The following is a 14,944-nucleotide window of genomic DNA, read 5'->3' as shown; positions in this document are numbered from 1 at the left end:
GTCTGCAGCTGCTTCAGGACACAGGTGCCACCTCCCAAAGCAGCACCCCCGTCCGCCGCTCTAGCAAAGGGGACTCTGAATGAACTCTTGTGCCTTCCACTAAGAAAGAGCAACGACTCCGACAGGCACTGGAGTTCCCCGACAGGCATGTGTGTCGTTAGAGGGCCCACTACCCACAGGCCATAGCGACGGGACGCTCTCAGCGGCTGCTTGGGGGGCGGGGGGCGGGGGCCACGTCTGCTAACAGAACAGGTCCATGGCTCTATTTGGGGTAACGTGTATTCTGGAGTGAATACACTAAAAACCACCGAATCATAATGCTTTAACAGGGTGAAGTTTAGGTTATGCAAATTATACCTCCTTCAAAAAAAAAAAACAAAAACATTAAAAATATGTCCAATTTGACCCTCAACAAGAAATAGGGCAGACACGGTGCTGATGCCAAACCAAACAAGATGGTGTGGGAAGCAACAACAAACTCTCAAAAAAAAAAAAATAAAATAAAATAAAAGCTAGGGCGCCTGGGTGGCTCAGTCGTTAAGCGTCTGCCTTCGGCTCAGGTCATGATCTCAGGGTCCTGGGATCGAGCCCCGCATCGGGCTCCCTGCTCAGCGGGAAGCCTGCTTCTCCCTCTCCCACTCCCCCTGCTTGTGTTCCCTTTCCCGCTGTGTCTCTGTCAAAGTCTTTAAAAAAAAAAAAAAACAACTAAAATCAGATAAAAGCTGCTGAGAAGTTTGTATTTGAAGAGATGGGGGTTCCCAAGTTGGGGGGGCCGCGTGATGACTCTTCCTCTGATCGTGAGCAGGCAGAACCGGGAATTTGCACAAAAAGACAAAGCGATGTTGACCTTGCTGATCAACAGACCTGAACTTCTGAACCTCTCGATTACCTTTTTAAACATTCTACCCTCATTAAAAAAAAAATCCTTAAATATGGACCCTATAAAAAATATTCTTTTAACTTACAAAGAGTCAATGAATGCCCCGAGTAACGCACTGAACATCAAAATTACCAAAATTCTACATGACATACAAGTCTGTCAGGATTAGTTATACTCCTGAGAAAATAGTGCCCCAGCTGAGTGGTTAAGACAGCACTTGAATTCTCTGAATTGAAATGGTTTCTTCATAAATACTGAATTTCAAAAACATGTTAACTAAAATCACTTAATAGTCTAAAAAAGTCATTCTCCATAGAACATAACGCACACGACAGTTCAGAGGACGCCCGGAGAACGTGGGAGAATGTGGGGGGCTTCGCACGCAGCGGCGGCCCTGGGCCAGGGCGGGGCCTGCGGGGACCAGGCTCCTGACCGGGGCATCACGCAGACTGCCTGCAGTGCCGGGTGAGGGTGAACCAAGTCACCCTGAAGGGCTCTCGACCCTTTCATGGGCTACCGTGCGTGAAGAACCTCCCTTTCTCTGAGAGAAAATGCTGGTTCACTAGCTGTTGATCTGCAAGTCCTAAATTTAAAAACTCAGGAAACCAAGACTTTCGGTGACACAGATGGCACCCAAACCTCCCCAAACAGACGTGACGTCCCTCAGAGTCTTCACCTTCACCTGTTTCCTCACAGAAATGCTCCCGTGCTTGATCCGGGGCACTGTCCCACACGTCGCTGAGGGGGTAGGTGACAGAAGACGTGTGGACCACGACACTTCACTAGACCACCACTGTGATGGCTCAAATACACCTGGCCCTGAGGACGGGGTCCCGAGCCCGCGCGCCTGCTGCACGCACCACTTCCCCGACTTAACGGGCCACCACGTTCCCCTTCATTTCTCTGTGGAACAAAAGCAGCACCCCACCGCTCCGCTCACTCAGGAGCCGTCCTCACGGCTGGGTATCACAGGCTGCTTTCTGTCTGCCACCATCTCCCCCACGGAGGGAAGGCTCCTGCGGGGCCGGGGCTGCTGGTACCCGGGACGGTCCCTGCGTGCAGTAGGCACAAACCCATCGCTCACTAAATGCCTGGAGGGACACATCTTCGTGTCACTGAGCGCTCTGGGAAACAGTTTGAAAACTGCTGCTCTCGTATCCATTATGGCACTTCTACGCTTAAACACACTTCACCACACGCAAGCCCATAATCGGTGTTTCTGTGGCAGCGAGCTCTGACATAGCCCCCAAACTGGGATTGTGCTGATGCCAACTGATGTGAGAGCCACACGCGCCCCCAGCAGCCCTTCCACGGGAGAAGCTGTCTGACCCTAAAGCAAGAGCGTGCGGGGCATACCCGGAGTGATGCTCTTTCTTGGCATCGGGTTCCAGACTGCGTGGAAGTGGGGCAGGTCACAGCGGGCCAACAGGTGACCACTGTATTCGGTAACCAGGGGTTTACTCACCGCCAGACTCCAGAGCAAAGTCCACCATGCCAGTCTTATCCTGGGAATACAGCTTCAAGGCGTTGTTCACAATAACACGTGCTTGCTGGACACAGCCAAGTGCACAGTGGGGAGACAAGACTCAGCGTTAACGCAGAAATGAAGGCCAGACATTTCCATCAAGATTACATTCTCAGTTAACTGCATTTGGGGATAACAGGCTTGGCGGGGGGTTCAGTCCTGCGCCCCAGCACAAGGGCCGACACGTGGACATGGGACGGGGTTGCCCTGTCACCCAGGGCTCTCACACACAGCCACGACAATCATGAGCTGGAGAACCCGTGGGTTCCACAGAATACGACGAAGCAAGGACTAGAGTCTGGGACGGCAGCCCGGCACCGTATTCCCGGGCAAGTCCTGTGATTTCACAAGGTGTGTGGCCACCCAGGTGCACAGCTGGGTAACAGCCGCAGCAGCTGCAGCTTCCCCGCACCCCACGCCGTGCTGAGCACCTCTGGCATTCCCCCATATCTGTCAGCTCAGTAACCAGGTCACCAGCTCCATTACGAAACGCACTGCATTTCTCGCTGTGCGCTTACCGCTTCTGTGATTCCAGAAATCCCTGCCTCCTTTGCAGCAGATACTACGGTTTCAGAATCTGGAACCTGCTTCGTCACAGAGATGTAGTGTGTAATGTTCTTCAGGATCTGCAGCTCCAAATCCCGTAATAAAACCTGCAGGTCGTCCTTGCTTACGAACCGAGAAGAAACCGTCTGTAGCAGCCATTCGAGAGAACCGCCCTGCTCCCCGTCCGAGAACATGAGTTTGATGGTTTCTCGGACCTGGGCATCTACCTAGGAAAACCATTCACAAGCAGAACATGAAGTTACTGTTCTAACAAAATCATCTCAACACTTCGCTTCTGTCACCTTAACACCTCGAAACTATCACAAAGCTTCTCAAATATCCATAATGTAAATGCGACAATTCTCCCCCTTTACAATTTGAGAACCTCTCCAAAAATGCTGGAATACGTTACAGAGAACAGGAACAGAAAAGTGCAGTGCGCACCCAGAGAGCCAAGGACAGTGGCTCCGTCCACCTCGCCGGCCTGCTCCTGCGTGTGTTCCTCAGAGGGCATTTACCAAGCGGGGCGCCCCCGTGGGTCAGGTGTGGAGACAGGGGAGCCCCTTGTCCTCAAACTCAGTCTGGTAAGGACTCAGTCACGCCAACAACTAAAGTGTTACTTCACGTACGCTAGAAATGCCCTTGCACGTTATTTCTACACACCTCCGCTTCTTGCTTGGCACGAGAGATGCACAGAGAAATAATGCAGGGCGGCCCAGCTCAGCCACTCCCAGAGCTCTGTGGCACCCCCTACCATAGACACCCTGCTACGTCCTCCCCGGGCCTGTCTGCCCAGGGCTTTCACTTCTGTTGGGGAAGTCCCAAGAGTGAGGCTGCTACTTGCAAGAGTATGCATCTCTGTAACTGGTAGTACCCTAAGACATCCCACCCCAAAAGGCTGCAGGCATTCACGACGCCACCAGGTCAGCACTGGGGCGACTGCTCTCCTTCTTGCAAACCCAGTTAGTGGAACTGAGTGGCCTGCTCACGTGCTTTGTCCACGTTCCCACGGTCTCCTTTCCTGGCAACTTCAGGAGCTCTTTGCAGAGCGGAGTAAGTTTATCACCTGTATTGCAAATACTTTTTCCCAATCTACTATCTGCCTTTGCCCAACCCATGACTTCTGCCATTCAAACGTTTGTTTTTTCATCTTCACGCAGCTACAAAGGTCTGGACTTCCTCTCTTGCATAAGGGTGCACGGGCCCGACACCGCCTGATACGTGACCACACCAAGCAGAGCTGCAGAGTGCAGTGTGACTCCACTGCGCTGAAGACACATGAACGGCGGACCCCCGAATCTGTGCTGGCGCACGGCCGTATGTACGTAAAGAAAGTGTGGAAAAAAGCAGCACACTGAAGCGTTAACGTATCACAGGAAATGCCAGGAGAGTTGAATATTAACTACTCTATCTTAGATGTTTAAAAACTTCATATATAAGAAAATAAAGGTTCTAGAGAAAATTGAAATCAACTTAATAAACCTAAATCTTCAATTCAAGTGTTCTTTTCCTTTCTGTGAGAAAACATTTTACAACTTGCCTTTCCTTGGATGGTATCGACCTCTTCACAGCTGGTTTTCAAATGCTGCCAACTGGACAATTCAGATTTCAGCCGACCCAGTTCCAGGTCCAGATGCTTCACCACGGAGAGGAGGTGCTGCTCTTCTTCAACTCCGCTGGCAAGTCCACAGGAGGAGGGAGGAGGAAAGGAATCAGGTGTCACCAATCACACATGTGTAACGTAAACGCGGGCAATAGAACCGTGGAGGAGGGACCAGCACCACCCCCAGACCAGTCGATACTGCACACGCCTCCACCTGTCCCACCTTAGGGTGGACACCAACCATCAGCTTCAAGTCAAAACCTCAAAGAGACCCCATCCACACCACACCCGCAGCGCCTACACGCACCCCATCCGCGTCAGTCCACACGGCGCCTACACGCACCCCGCCCGTGCCGGTTCACGCAGCATGTACACGCACCCCGTCCGTGTCAGTCCATGCGTGTACACACAAATATGCCCAAGTGCCCAGGCAGGGCATCTAACACATGCTGTCACCAGCAGCTCCCTTTCAGTGCTAGCAGAAAGCTCTCAAAACCACTTCATATTTAATACCTGTACCTTTTGAATAAATACCTGTGTCTATCTCCCTAAAACTACAAAAAGACTTCAGAAATGAGATAATATTTATCAATAATCACCATAAAGTTGAATAAAAAATTTTCAAGCTAATGGAATGGATAACTGAATTAAAAATGTATGGCTTCAGAGTTTAATAATTCTATTTTATGTAGGAATTATACATTATGATGTAAAACATTGCAAGATTATATTTCTTTTGTAAGTTGGTGTAGTTGGTGAGACACCAATAATTCATTACTCAGAAAAGTAGACTGCAGGATAAACCTTTTAGGATCCACATATCAGCAAATCAACACACCTTTTTACGGAAATAAAGGTTCTGAAAGGGAGTAAGATGTAGTCACACCCAAATCTGTCCTTCGGGAAGGATATATGGGATCTATAACACACACAGGAGCCAGAGGTGGGAAGGTGCTTAGTTAAAGCTCATTGTCTGGTGTCCCCCCCCACCCCAGCGGAGCTGTAGGAATCCCTGGAGCAACAGGAGGGTACAGGCGTCCCATCTAGACACACATGGGGGGGAGGTGCAGAGAGCCTGTGTCGATAAAATGAAGGGTGTGGGAAAAGATAGGCGCCCTGAGAGTGTCGAGGAAAGGGAAAGTCCATACTTCTAGCAGAATTCAGGGGGATGGACAGAGGTGCCAAACAAAAGCAGCCCACATACCACACCCCCAGGACACCATCAGGGAAAGGGCCATTTAGATGGCCACAAAACAGCTCGGGGGCGGCACAGAGCCACACACACGGGCGGTCCCGGAAGGCCAGCGTCCTGCCCGCTTGAGCAGCTGCTGGGATGCTGACAGTTCACACACAGAAGTCCACCTGCACCAGGGCCCTGGCTCAGCTCCGAGAGCACCCTGGCAGTATGTCTCTCTGTCCTCAGGTGGCGCCAAGGGCCACCCAGAAAGACCACTGGGAGTGACTCCACCAGAAAGCCCGTAACTCGTGGTACACACAGCGCCCCCTCGGGAATGATTGCTGGGTTCCACGTTACAAGAAAACACACAAGACAAGATATGAATTCATCTGAAATTATCCTACCTAGCTGTTCTCAGCTTGGTCTGTTCTAATTCCTTCCGGATGGCCTAAAAAGTATGATAAAAAACTGTTTAAACAAGAGTTATATACTAACATTCCATAAATCACACACTTGATTAACATTATATTTCTATATGGAACTACATGTATTTATCTGTGAATTTTTTCCCCCTTAGTTCAAAGCCCAGACCTGCCTGCTGGTTGGCAGGTGAGAGATGTTTATTTTTTTTAAGTAAAGGGTTGTTTATTTGTTTTAGGAATTATACCATTCATTTTTTTTTTTTAAGATTTTGTTTTTTAAGTAATCTCTACACCCAGCATGGGTCTTGAACCCACGACCCCGAGATCAAGAGTCACATGCTCTTCCGACTGAGCCAGCCAGCTGCTCCTCAAAGTAAACTTTTAGAAGACATACAACATATATTCAGAGAGGTGCAGAAATCACACGGACACCCTGACAGATTTTCAAAATGAGCAGCTCCTACATGTAGCACCTAGGCCAAGGAGAACATTGCCAGCACCTCTGGAAGTCGTTTTTGAATGGGGAAGGACAAGGCCATGGCAGGTTCACACATGGAGATAGGACTCATGAACAGGGTCCGTTCAGAGATGGGGGACTGACACCGCCACACATCGGGGAGCCGCTTCCATTCAAACTCCAGCTGAACGAGGTCAGAATCCCCATGGCACAAAATGAAGCGAGGGCTACGCTCCTGGCCTCTGGCTTCCTTCTCCAGCCCTCCCCTCCCCATGGATACCACGGATTCTGCAGTCAGTGGGTGACCGGAACTCGCCTGGTTCCACGTGCAGGAACAGGGCAGCCGCCCCAACACCCCCAGGGCTGCGCCATGTCTGCCCCTGCATCCAACGTGCCCAGGGACCCCGAATCGGAGCGCGCCACAGTCTCTGTGGCTCAGATCAGTGCAAACATCCCGGCCTCCCCCTCTCTGCTTCACCGATATCTGATAACAGCTTTTCCACCAGAAAATTAATGCTGTCTGTCAGAGATTCGTGCTCTACAAAGTCACTCTGCAGGAGGCTGTGTGACCTTGAGGAGAAACAAGGACTCAGGCCCCCTTGAAAAGATGCCTTGGAGTCCGTGAAAAAAATAACATTTGTGAAACATGAAAGCAGTAAAATGAGGTCCCAGGGGCAAGAGGCAACAGTCAGAAAGATTTTTCCTCGCAGGCTGAGGAGCGTAAGCACACAGACGGATGCAGAGGCTCTCTCGCTGAGGAAAGGTCGAGATGCATACCTCTGACTTCTCTGTCAGTTTTCCAAGAACATCTTCTAGGTTTGAGAGGCGCAATTCGTGCTCCTGGTGGAAAGTCACGGCGTCGGTCTTGGAAAGGAACACAAGTGGGAGTTAAGCAATAGACAAAAAGACCTGGAAGTTGCTTCTGCACAGAACCCCAAACATGAGACTACCTGGTCACAGCCTGGCCTGCCGTCCTGGGGGGGCCCCTCAGTGTCCACACATCCACCCCTCACTAGAGAGCGCACACGCCTGTGCTCAGCAGAAGACACCCACGTGGGCGGCCCCCGTGTGAGGGAGGAAGTGGGGAGAGGGGCTACGAGGAAAGACACTGACCCGCTCACTGAGCTCACACGCAGCATGCAACACACAACGCGGTTCCGGCAATGACCCGACTGGAGCACGGCCCTACAGCACGGTTTACCAGGTGACTAAAGGGACTTACCAAGTGAGACAAGACAGTGACAAATGCATCAGAGAAGCGAGGGAACTGCTGAAAAACTAGTTCGTTCAAGCTACGCCCAACCAATTTGTTCAGCAATTCTTAGAAAGTGGAACAACACGAAAACTGTCAGAGTCCCTAGCAAAAGTCCCTCGCAAAGTCACTGCCAACTATCCACTCAGACGGCAGGGACGGGGGCACCGCACGCCCTGAGCGACTGAGACCCACGCCACAAGATACAGAGACACAAAGTAATTCGATACTTTCATTATTGGAGGTTTCACTTGTTAATTATACCCCATCTCTTCCAAATTATAACCACACTGAATTTATAGAAGTTTATATAAAAACAAGATTAAAAAATGAAATAAACCAGAGCACAAGGACACAGGCTAGCTGGAAAGATGAACCCAGGTCGCTGACACACAGAAAGGGCATCCACGAATGCAGCTGTGAGCTTCCTCGCCGTCTCTGCCTGCCACCCAACTCCACGCCAGAATGAGAGGGTCCACTCTCGCTGTCCACTGCAGCGGCCACCAGCCACATGTGGCCAGCGCAGCTGAGAAACTAGCTTCACACCGCCCCACACAGCTGGTGGTGTGCTGGACGGCACAGTGAGGAGCGTTGGGGGGTGCGGGGTGGGTAGCCCCAGGGGACGGCAGGAGTAAGACGAGTAAGACGAGCGTGGGGCCGTTTCAGAAGCAAGCTGGGATTGCCCTGCGTCAGGATTAGCATCACGGTCACACCTACGTACAGGTGAATACTGGAGAACGGTGTAAGAAGAATAGGATAAATCTGTACTTAGCTAATCTGATTTAGAACCTAGTTTTAAAGTGAGCCCAGACTGCCTAAGATTTGATAGTTTACAGAACACGACACAAACTGATGCTTGGTTGTTTTTTTTTTGAATGGTCATCTTTTTTCTCTGCAAGAGAAAGAAATCAACATAACTAAAGGTTGCCAGCTCACCACTTCTGTTGGTTTGTTTTAGGATTTCACCGTCATATCATCCCTGTGGTGGTGACAATATTTCAGAATGCCTCAGCTGAGAAAAGCTCCTGAATATCAACACATTTCCTGGCGTGACTCTATGCTCACCCAGGAAACGTCCTGCCTACGGGGACAGATTTCATGACCTGCCACCTACAAGAGTCCAGCTGTTTTGTTTTTAAAACAAACGAGCTTCAACCCTTCCTACTGTTCCACCTTGTCTGCAAAAACCAGCAAAGTTCCGTTCAACCTTTCCATCTAACAAAGTTGTTAAATGGCCAATAAGAACAGACCAATCATAACTGTGTCAACTGGATCTGACCAAAATCATCTCAATTTTATGGTTGAGAAACTGAAAATCAGCAAAGACTGAGGAATCAATGCAGGATGCCAAGTGTGCCTTCAGCAGATACGGGAACTCCAAGCGTGGCCACCTGGGGCTATGCACAGAAAGTGCAAGCCTTCCCTGTCACCTCGGGTCCCACTGCTATCAGCACATTACAGTGACAACTACTGATGTGCCTCAGGCCAAACCAGAGTCAAGGGTCATTCATTCACTATCAGGTGTGAGAAGACAGTGACTTGAAAGGTGGGAGGGGGAGGTGGTGGTCAGGGGACTCTCGGCCTGGGGCCAAGTCTAGGTGGAGGCTCCAGGGACAAGAGTCAGGCTTGCTCAAGAGCACAGTGGGACCAGGCTTTGTGCAGGGCCCTGGGAAGGCTGGGGGTCCCCAGGCCAGGGACAGACTGCACCAGTGAGGGAGGGGAGTTGGGAGTTCCTCCTGGACTGTGGTGCAGACAGCTGAGGGGGGGAGGGGCTCTGAGACAAGAGACACGAGAAGCAGGCTGTTGAGGCAAGGGGCAACACGCATGTTAAAGATTTCATTCCAAAGTACCTAAATATTTAATAAATACTCATTTTGGAACTTATGAAAATAAACATCAGTTTTGGGGAAAACTGACAATTCTTTCCTTGAGAATACCTAATAAACAAGACATTTTTGTTCAGGGTTCCACATGGAATAGCAGCTCCTCTGAACTTCATTATCATGAGATTTTCTAGATCACAGATTTGAACATTTCAAATCAGTGTTGATACAAAATGCGTATCAAATCACAGCTGACAGTGAAACTTCACTGAATTATTATGTTCAATCCATTTTCAAAGTAAAATGTGCGTGAGGAACAACTCGCAGACAGGGCACCAGGTCCCGTGGCTCCCGAGACAAGCCACCCACGGCGACTCCATCCCCGCCGCCCCAGCCCCCCAGCCCCCCGCGGGGCACCCACTCTGCTGGTGTCCCCCGGGCTGCAGCTCCCGGTCTCCGGCAAGCCCCAGGAAACCACCCTGGCCCTCAGCAACTGCTCCCCACAGCCGAAGAGCACGGCCACTTGTCACAGCGGTGCCTCTCCTGTCCTTCACCCCTAAAAAGAAAACAGACCCTCGAGAACCCACGTTACCTGAGAGCCCGACAGTCTGTCGGCACCCACTTCCTGCAAGTGCTGCCCTACCACACGCTGAATCAAGGACAGCGTCCCCTCGCGGTCGCCGTCCATCTGGTCCACCTGTGCCTGCAGTTTCTGAAGCACAGCGGCTAGTTCTCTGAGCTTCTCGTCGTGCCTGCGACACTGTCCAGACAGCGAGGTCATCTGCCTTTCCACTTCGCTCATCCGATGCCAGTGGGAAGCCCCGTCGCCAACCTACAGCAGCGAGAGCAAGCCCAGCAGCACAAAGGGGCCGTCAGGCCTGGCACCAAATAACCTCGGAGGACAGGATCGCAGCACAACGGCCCCACGAGGCGTGTGGAGACGCTAAACGACAGGACAGGACCATGTCCGTCCTCAGGGATTTTCTTTACGGGGCAGACTATGGGGGCTTGTCTTTTCTTCTGCCCTTCTATATTTTCCGAAGTAATGCATATTACTCTTTCTTAAATTAAAATTAACTGAATGAGATTACTTACATATGCATCGCTTGAACTGTCTCAGAACATCTAAGGAACTATAAACCTTGCTTACTTGACATTTAACAACATTGTCTGAACCAGGGGGCCTCTTCTCTGAGGAATACAGATGGGGAATGCCACAGAAGAGAGCTTCTGTGTGGTTACCTCCGGTGGCTGGCTCAGGTGAGATGCGTCAGGTGTGACCGAGCTCTCGGGGCCGTCCACCCGCTGGGCTCCGTACATGCGTGTCCAGCTGAGCACAGGCAGGCCTGAGAGGAAGTCTCCCTGGCCGCACAGGGACAGACCGGCACCTGCAGGGGACAAGAGCCAACTGCATGTGTGTACAACGCTCTGTGAAACAGGCACTGAAACGCTCAGTTCTAGCCCTCATTTACATCTTCGCGTGTAGATCCTCATCACGGAACTAAGTCAAAGTTTACTTACCTAGTAAAAGTAATAACGGAATGAGCAAGATTAAAAACTTGCAGATATTTCGAAGGCACCTAGGAATAAAAAGAAAAATTTTAACTTGGATATGAGAAAAGTCAGGGTCACCATTCTATTTTACCTCTCTGGGGAATTTTATACAAAATAACCATGCCCTTATTTTAAAATGAAAGTCTCAGTATTAGAAATGCATTTACAGTTGCTGGTTTTTTTTTAAAGGAGGCTCCGTACCCAACATGGGGCTCGAACTCGAGACCCTGAGATCAAGAGTCACGTGCTCTTCTGACCGAGCCGGCCAGGCGCCCCAGAAATGCAGTTAACAGTGTTATCTACAAGGTGTGTATACACGTACAGGGGACGCTTCTATAAAATAGTGTCCCCTGGCCCATAGTAACAATCAAACACATTCACTACTGATTCGCGTGGCACCATGCTGGGCACTAAAGGACCTTGGCTACTGGCCCACTAAGCTCACCTGGGGCCGGGTGAACTGCCCCAGAGTTAACCAGACCCTCTCTCCCAGTCCTGACCACACCCCTCCCGATCTGTGTAATCGATGACAAGGCACTTCACTCCTATACACTGTGATTTTAAGAATGACAGCTGCCTTTCCTTTCTCACAGGAATGGCTTGAAAAATTACATAAAAATATGAAAACACTTTGTAAAATATAAAGTGATATAAAAAAGGCAAGACATTAATATACCAAACTATAAAAACAATGTAAATAAAAGCTAAATCATTATAAAAAAATCAAATTATATCCTGCAATGAGCACAAAGTCAGTTCTTAAAAACACTCAGTTGACATACTGGTTTCCTTACCTTGTAAGAAGAAACACATTCAGCCAAGAAATCAAAGTAACAAACTGGTACCATCCAATCCCTAGCCACCAGAATATTCCAGAGGCTGCCTTCCCTGAAAGAGAAAATACCAAACATTCTAAAGAAATGTTCTTTGGAAAATCAAACTCCTAAATGGACTGTTTTTGTGAAGGTCAAGCAAGAAGCACAAGGACATCTGCTAACAAATATTGTGTAAGTATCTGAAGATGAAGTTAGGGATGATGCATATTGAGTGTCCAGGTACTCAAACACAGGAACATCGAGAAGCACACAAAGCGAAGCTGATACACAAAACAGGCTACAAATGAGGAAACACCAAATCCATGCATTCTCCATTCCAGTTCAACGGAGCAGGTGGACTTCCACAGCAGGGAAACAAAGAAACGCTCATGCACCCAAAGCACTATGTTAGCACTTCTAAGTAATCAAGAATGAAACATGTTATATCAAGGAGCAAAGCATGTATCCCTAAAATGAAACTTCCCTTTGGCTGGATCAATCAGTAATGGCAGGTGCCTAACTGCCCAAAGACCTGGTAGAGAATGCTAACAGAGAAAGCCAAAATAACCACCTGGAGCTACTACGGCCAACCAAAGAACCGACAACAGTGTCTTCAACACGGACCATCCGGAAGCACCGATCCTTTGCAGCGTCTGCACCAACAGGTGACCTGCGACAGATGACATGTGTGCGGGAGGTGCACACTCAAAACATACACCAGAAAACCCACTCTCCATACTTAACAATACAGCAACAAACTCCCCCTCGTATGCATCTTACCACAATTCCCTCAAGTCAGCTCAGTCTCTTCTCAGGGAAAAAAAACCAAACAACCATTTTAAGTCTAAGCAAGACTCTGAAATTTACTTAGGAAATTCTATTACATGCTGAATGGTTGTTCACTTCTTCCTACAGATACTTAAAACGTGACACGCAGACCTCCCTGTGAAATTCCCTGGGGGGGGGGGGAGGGCGCGGCCAGCCTCCCCCCACCCCCCAGTGCAGTGTTCAGTTGGTGCCAACACAACTTGCAGATAAAACTCTGCAGACACCAGCAGTCAGCTCCAGGTGAGACCAGGAGGGCTCATTACTCCAAGACCATTCTAAAAGCTAACATTTTCCAGTGAAAAAGTATTTTGGGATTACAAATGGTAGTACCACTGGATGACAGAATAAGACAAATTTTGTATCAAATATCACACATTATATAAGGCAGAAAACTGCTTATGAAATCCATTTTGTTTCACTTTTTTAAGAGTACCTGCTGAAAGTTATATGCTCCTATAAACATTTGTGCGTTGAGACTCCTGACGCTATGCTCGATGTGAGAAAAAACATGGTTTAAGGGGATTCTTTAATCTATCATTTTGTTTTATTACCAATTAAAAGACCATTATTTTTGAAGCTCAACTTAAAAAAAAAAAGCTAACAAAGGTGCCCCTTTGGCAAGAAACTTACAGGTATGAATTGGAAACTCTCTGACTCCACATGCAAGCCTCCGTGCGGCAGAGGCTCAGGACACGGCAGTCCCCGGAGCGAGGCTGTGCGTCCCAGCAACCGGGCACGGACAGGACAAGCAGCTTCTTTTCAGATCAACTCCCCCGTGGGAGCGTGACCAGCCTTTCTAATAAGCCTTTGACTTCACCTCAAGCAAGCTACTTTTCAGACATGTAACTTATACTAAATACATTTACAAAGAAGCTTTTCAAGAGAGACGTTCTCTGTATTTTAAGCTAAAGTTGGTATTATTCCTGTCCGTTTTTAACAAGCACTTGACTTGCCAATACAAACAAGGAGCTACAGCATTTGTGAAGAACATGACAAAAACAAAATAAAAAGGTACAAACGACAACCTGCATAAGAAAAGATGTGCCCAATGGCCCCTGCTACCCCTTCTGGACTCGAGGACTGCGAGCGGACGGCTGTGTGCGTCTCAAGGAGCCCCCTCCTCCTAGAGTCATCACCTGTGGGTGCTGGTGACAAGCAGTTAATTGGACAGATTACTATGCAAACCTGGTCAACCGGAACTGTGCACAACAATGGCAGTTTGAGAAAATTAGGAAACTCAATTACGCAAAAAAAGAAAAAATCAAAGCAAATGCAATCTGGTGGCTCCTGCCGTCTATTGTTAAGGGTTCGGCAAGTCCGCACGCGCGAGGGGGCGTCTGGTCTGTGTCCGCAGCCCCGTATTGCCACCTGCGGGGAGCTGCCACCACTGCCCCGCGAGCCCACGCGCCGAGACGCCATACTTACACAAGGACTCCCCTTTCACACTGAGGTGGCCGTCCTCTCTGAGAAGCCCTCCTACATTCACTGTCCCACAGTGACTGGAATGAGCTGCAATACACGCAAAACAGGCTCAGAGAGTTCAGACGCTTCCCAGACGCCGACGGGGCCGCACGGTCAGAGAGAGAGCATGCAAGACCAGCCCCCACCGGCTTACGTGTGCAGGCGAGGCAAGGGGGGGCGGGGTGGGGGGCAGGCGGTAGGGCTGGGCTTAGGGAGAAGAGAGGTTAAAGCCCCACTGGCTGAACAAGGCAGCACAGAACAGAGACAGGCCCGCTTAAAGACGGCTGTAAACAACGACATTCTCAACGCCATTCAAATAAATTGTTTCTGCTTTAAGAAGACAGTAAGAATCAAAACTTGAGTTTTTAAAAAATGACTTTAAAAATGTTGAAACGCTGCTCCCCTTCCAGAAAACAGAACCAGTACAAATGCATGAAAACTTCCATCAGCGCAGGAAGACCCTAGAAAAGCGCCAAAAGAAAGTCTGCTTAGTAAAAGCACAAGAGGAGAAACATGGAGGAAGCGCCACGCTGGAAAGGCAGTGTTTTCTCCACCTTGAAAGTATTATTAGGTGGAAAAAGGAGAAAAAAATGATTTAAAT

The 14,944-nt window shown here is 49.3% G+C and overlaps 1 protein-coding gene across 10 annotated transcripts in view; it reads right to left on the bottom strand.

The window, feature by feature from the left end:
- SUN1 (Sad1 and UNC84 domain containing 1) overlaps positions 1-14,944 on the bottom strand; it is a 53,975-nt gene that overhangs the window by 7,222 nt on the left and 31,809 nt on the right. For 5 of the 10 annotated variants that reach the window (XM_078074196.1, XM_078074198.1, XM_078074195.1 and 2 more), the window contains 12 exons: positions 14,308-14,391; positions 13,908-14,027; positions 12,626-12,724; positions 12,034-12,127; positions 11,207-11,265; positions 10,928-11,073; positions 10,278-10,517; positions 7,388-7,474; positions 6,136-6,179; positions 4,488-4,627; positions 2,924-3,174; positions 2,346-2,430 (listed from right to left, as the gene is read on the bottom strand). In XM_078074196.1, coding sequence (XP_077930322.1) covers positions 2,346-2,430; positions 2,924-3,174; positions 4,488-4,627; positions 6,136-6,179; positions 7,388-7,474; positions 10,278-10,517; positions 10,928-11,073; positions 11,207-11,265; positions 12,034-12,127; positions 12,626-12,724; positions 13,908-14,027; positions 14,308-14,391 — 1,449 coding nt within the window. The remainder of the gene's footprint in view (positions 1-2,345; positions 2,431-2,923; positions 3,175-4,487; positions 4,628-6,135; positions 6,180-7,387; positions 7,475-10,277; positions 10,518-10,927; positions 11,074-11,206; positions 11,266-12,033; positions 12,128-12,625; positions 12,725-13,907; positions 14,028-14,307; positions 14,392-14,944) is intronic. The other 5 variants (XM_078074202.1, XM_078074204.1, XM_078074199.1 and 2 more) reach the window with 4 other exon arrangements.

Source organism: Halichoerus grypus, chromosome 6, assembly GCF_964656455.1.
Source record: "Halichoerus grypus chromosome 6, mHalGry1.hap1.1, whole genome shotgun sequence".
Lineage (NCBI taxonomy): Eukaryota > Metazoa > Chordata > Mammalia > Carnivora > Phocidae > Halichoerus > Halichoerus grypus.
This window is presented reverse-complemented; position numbering and strand designations above follow the sequence as displayed.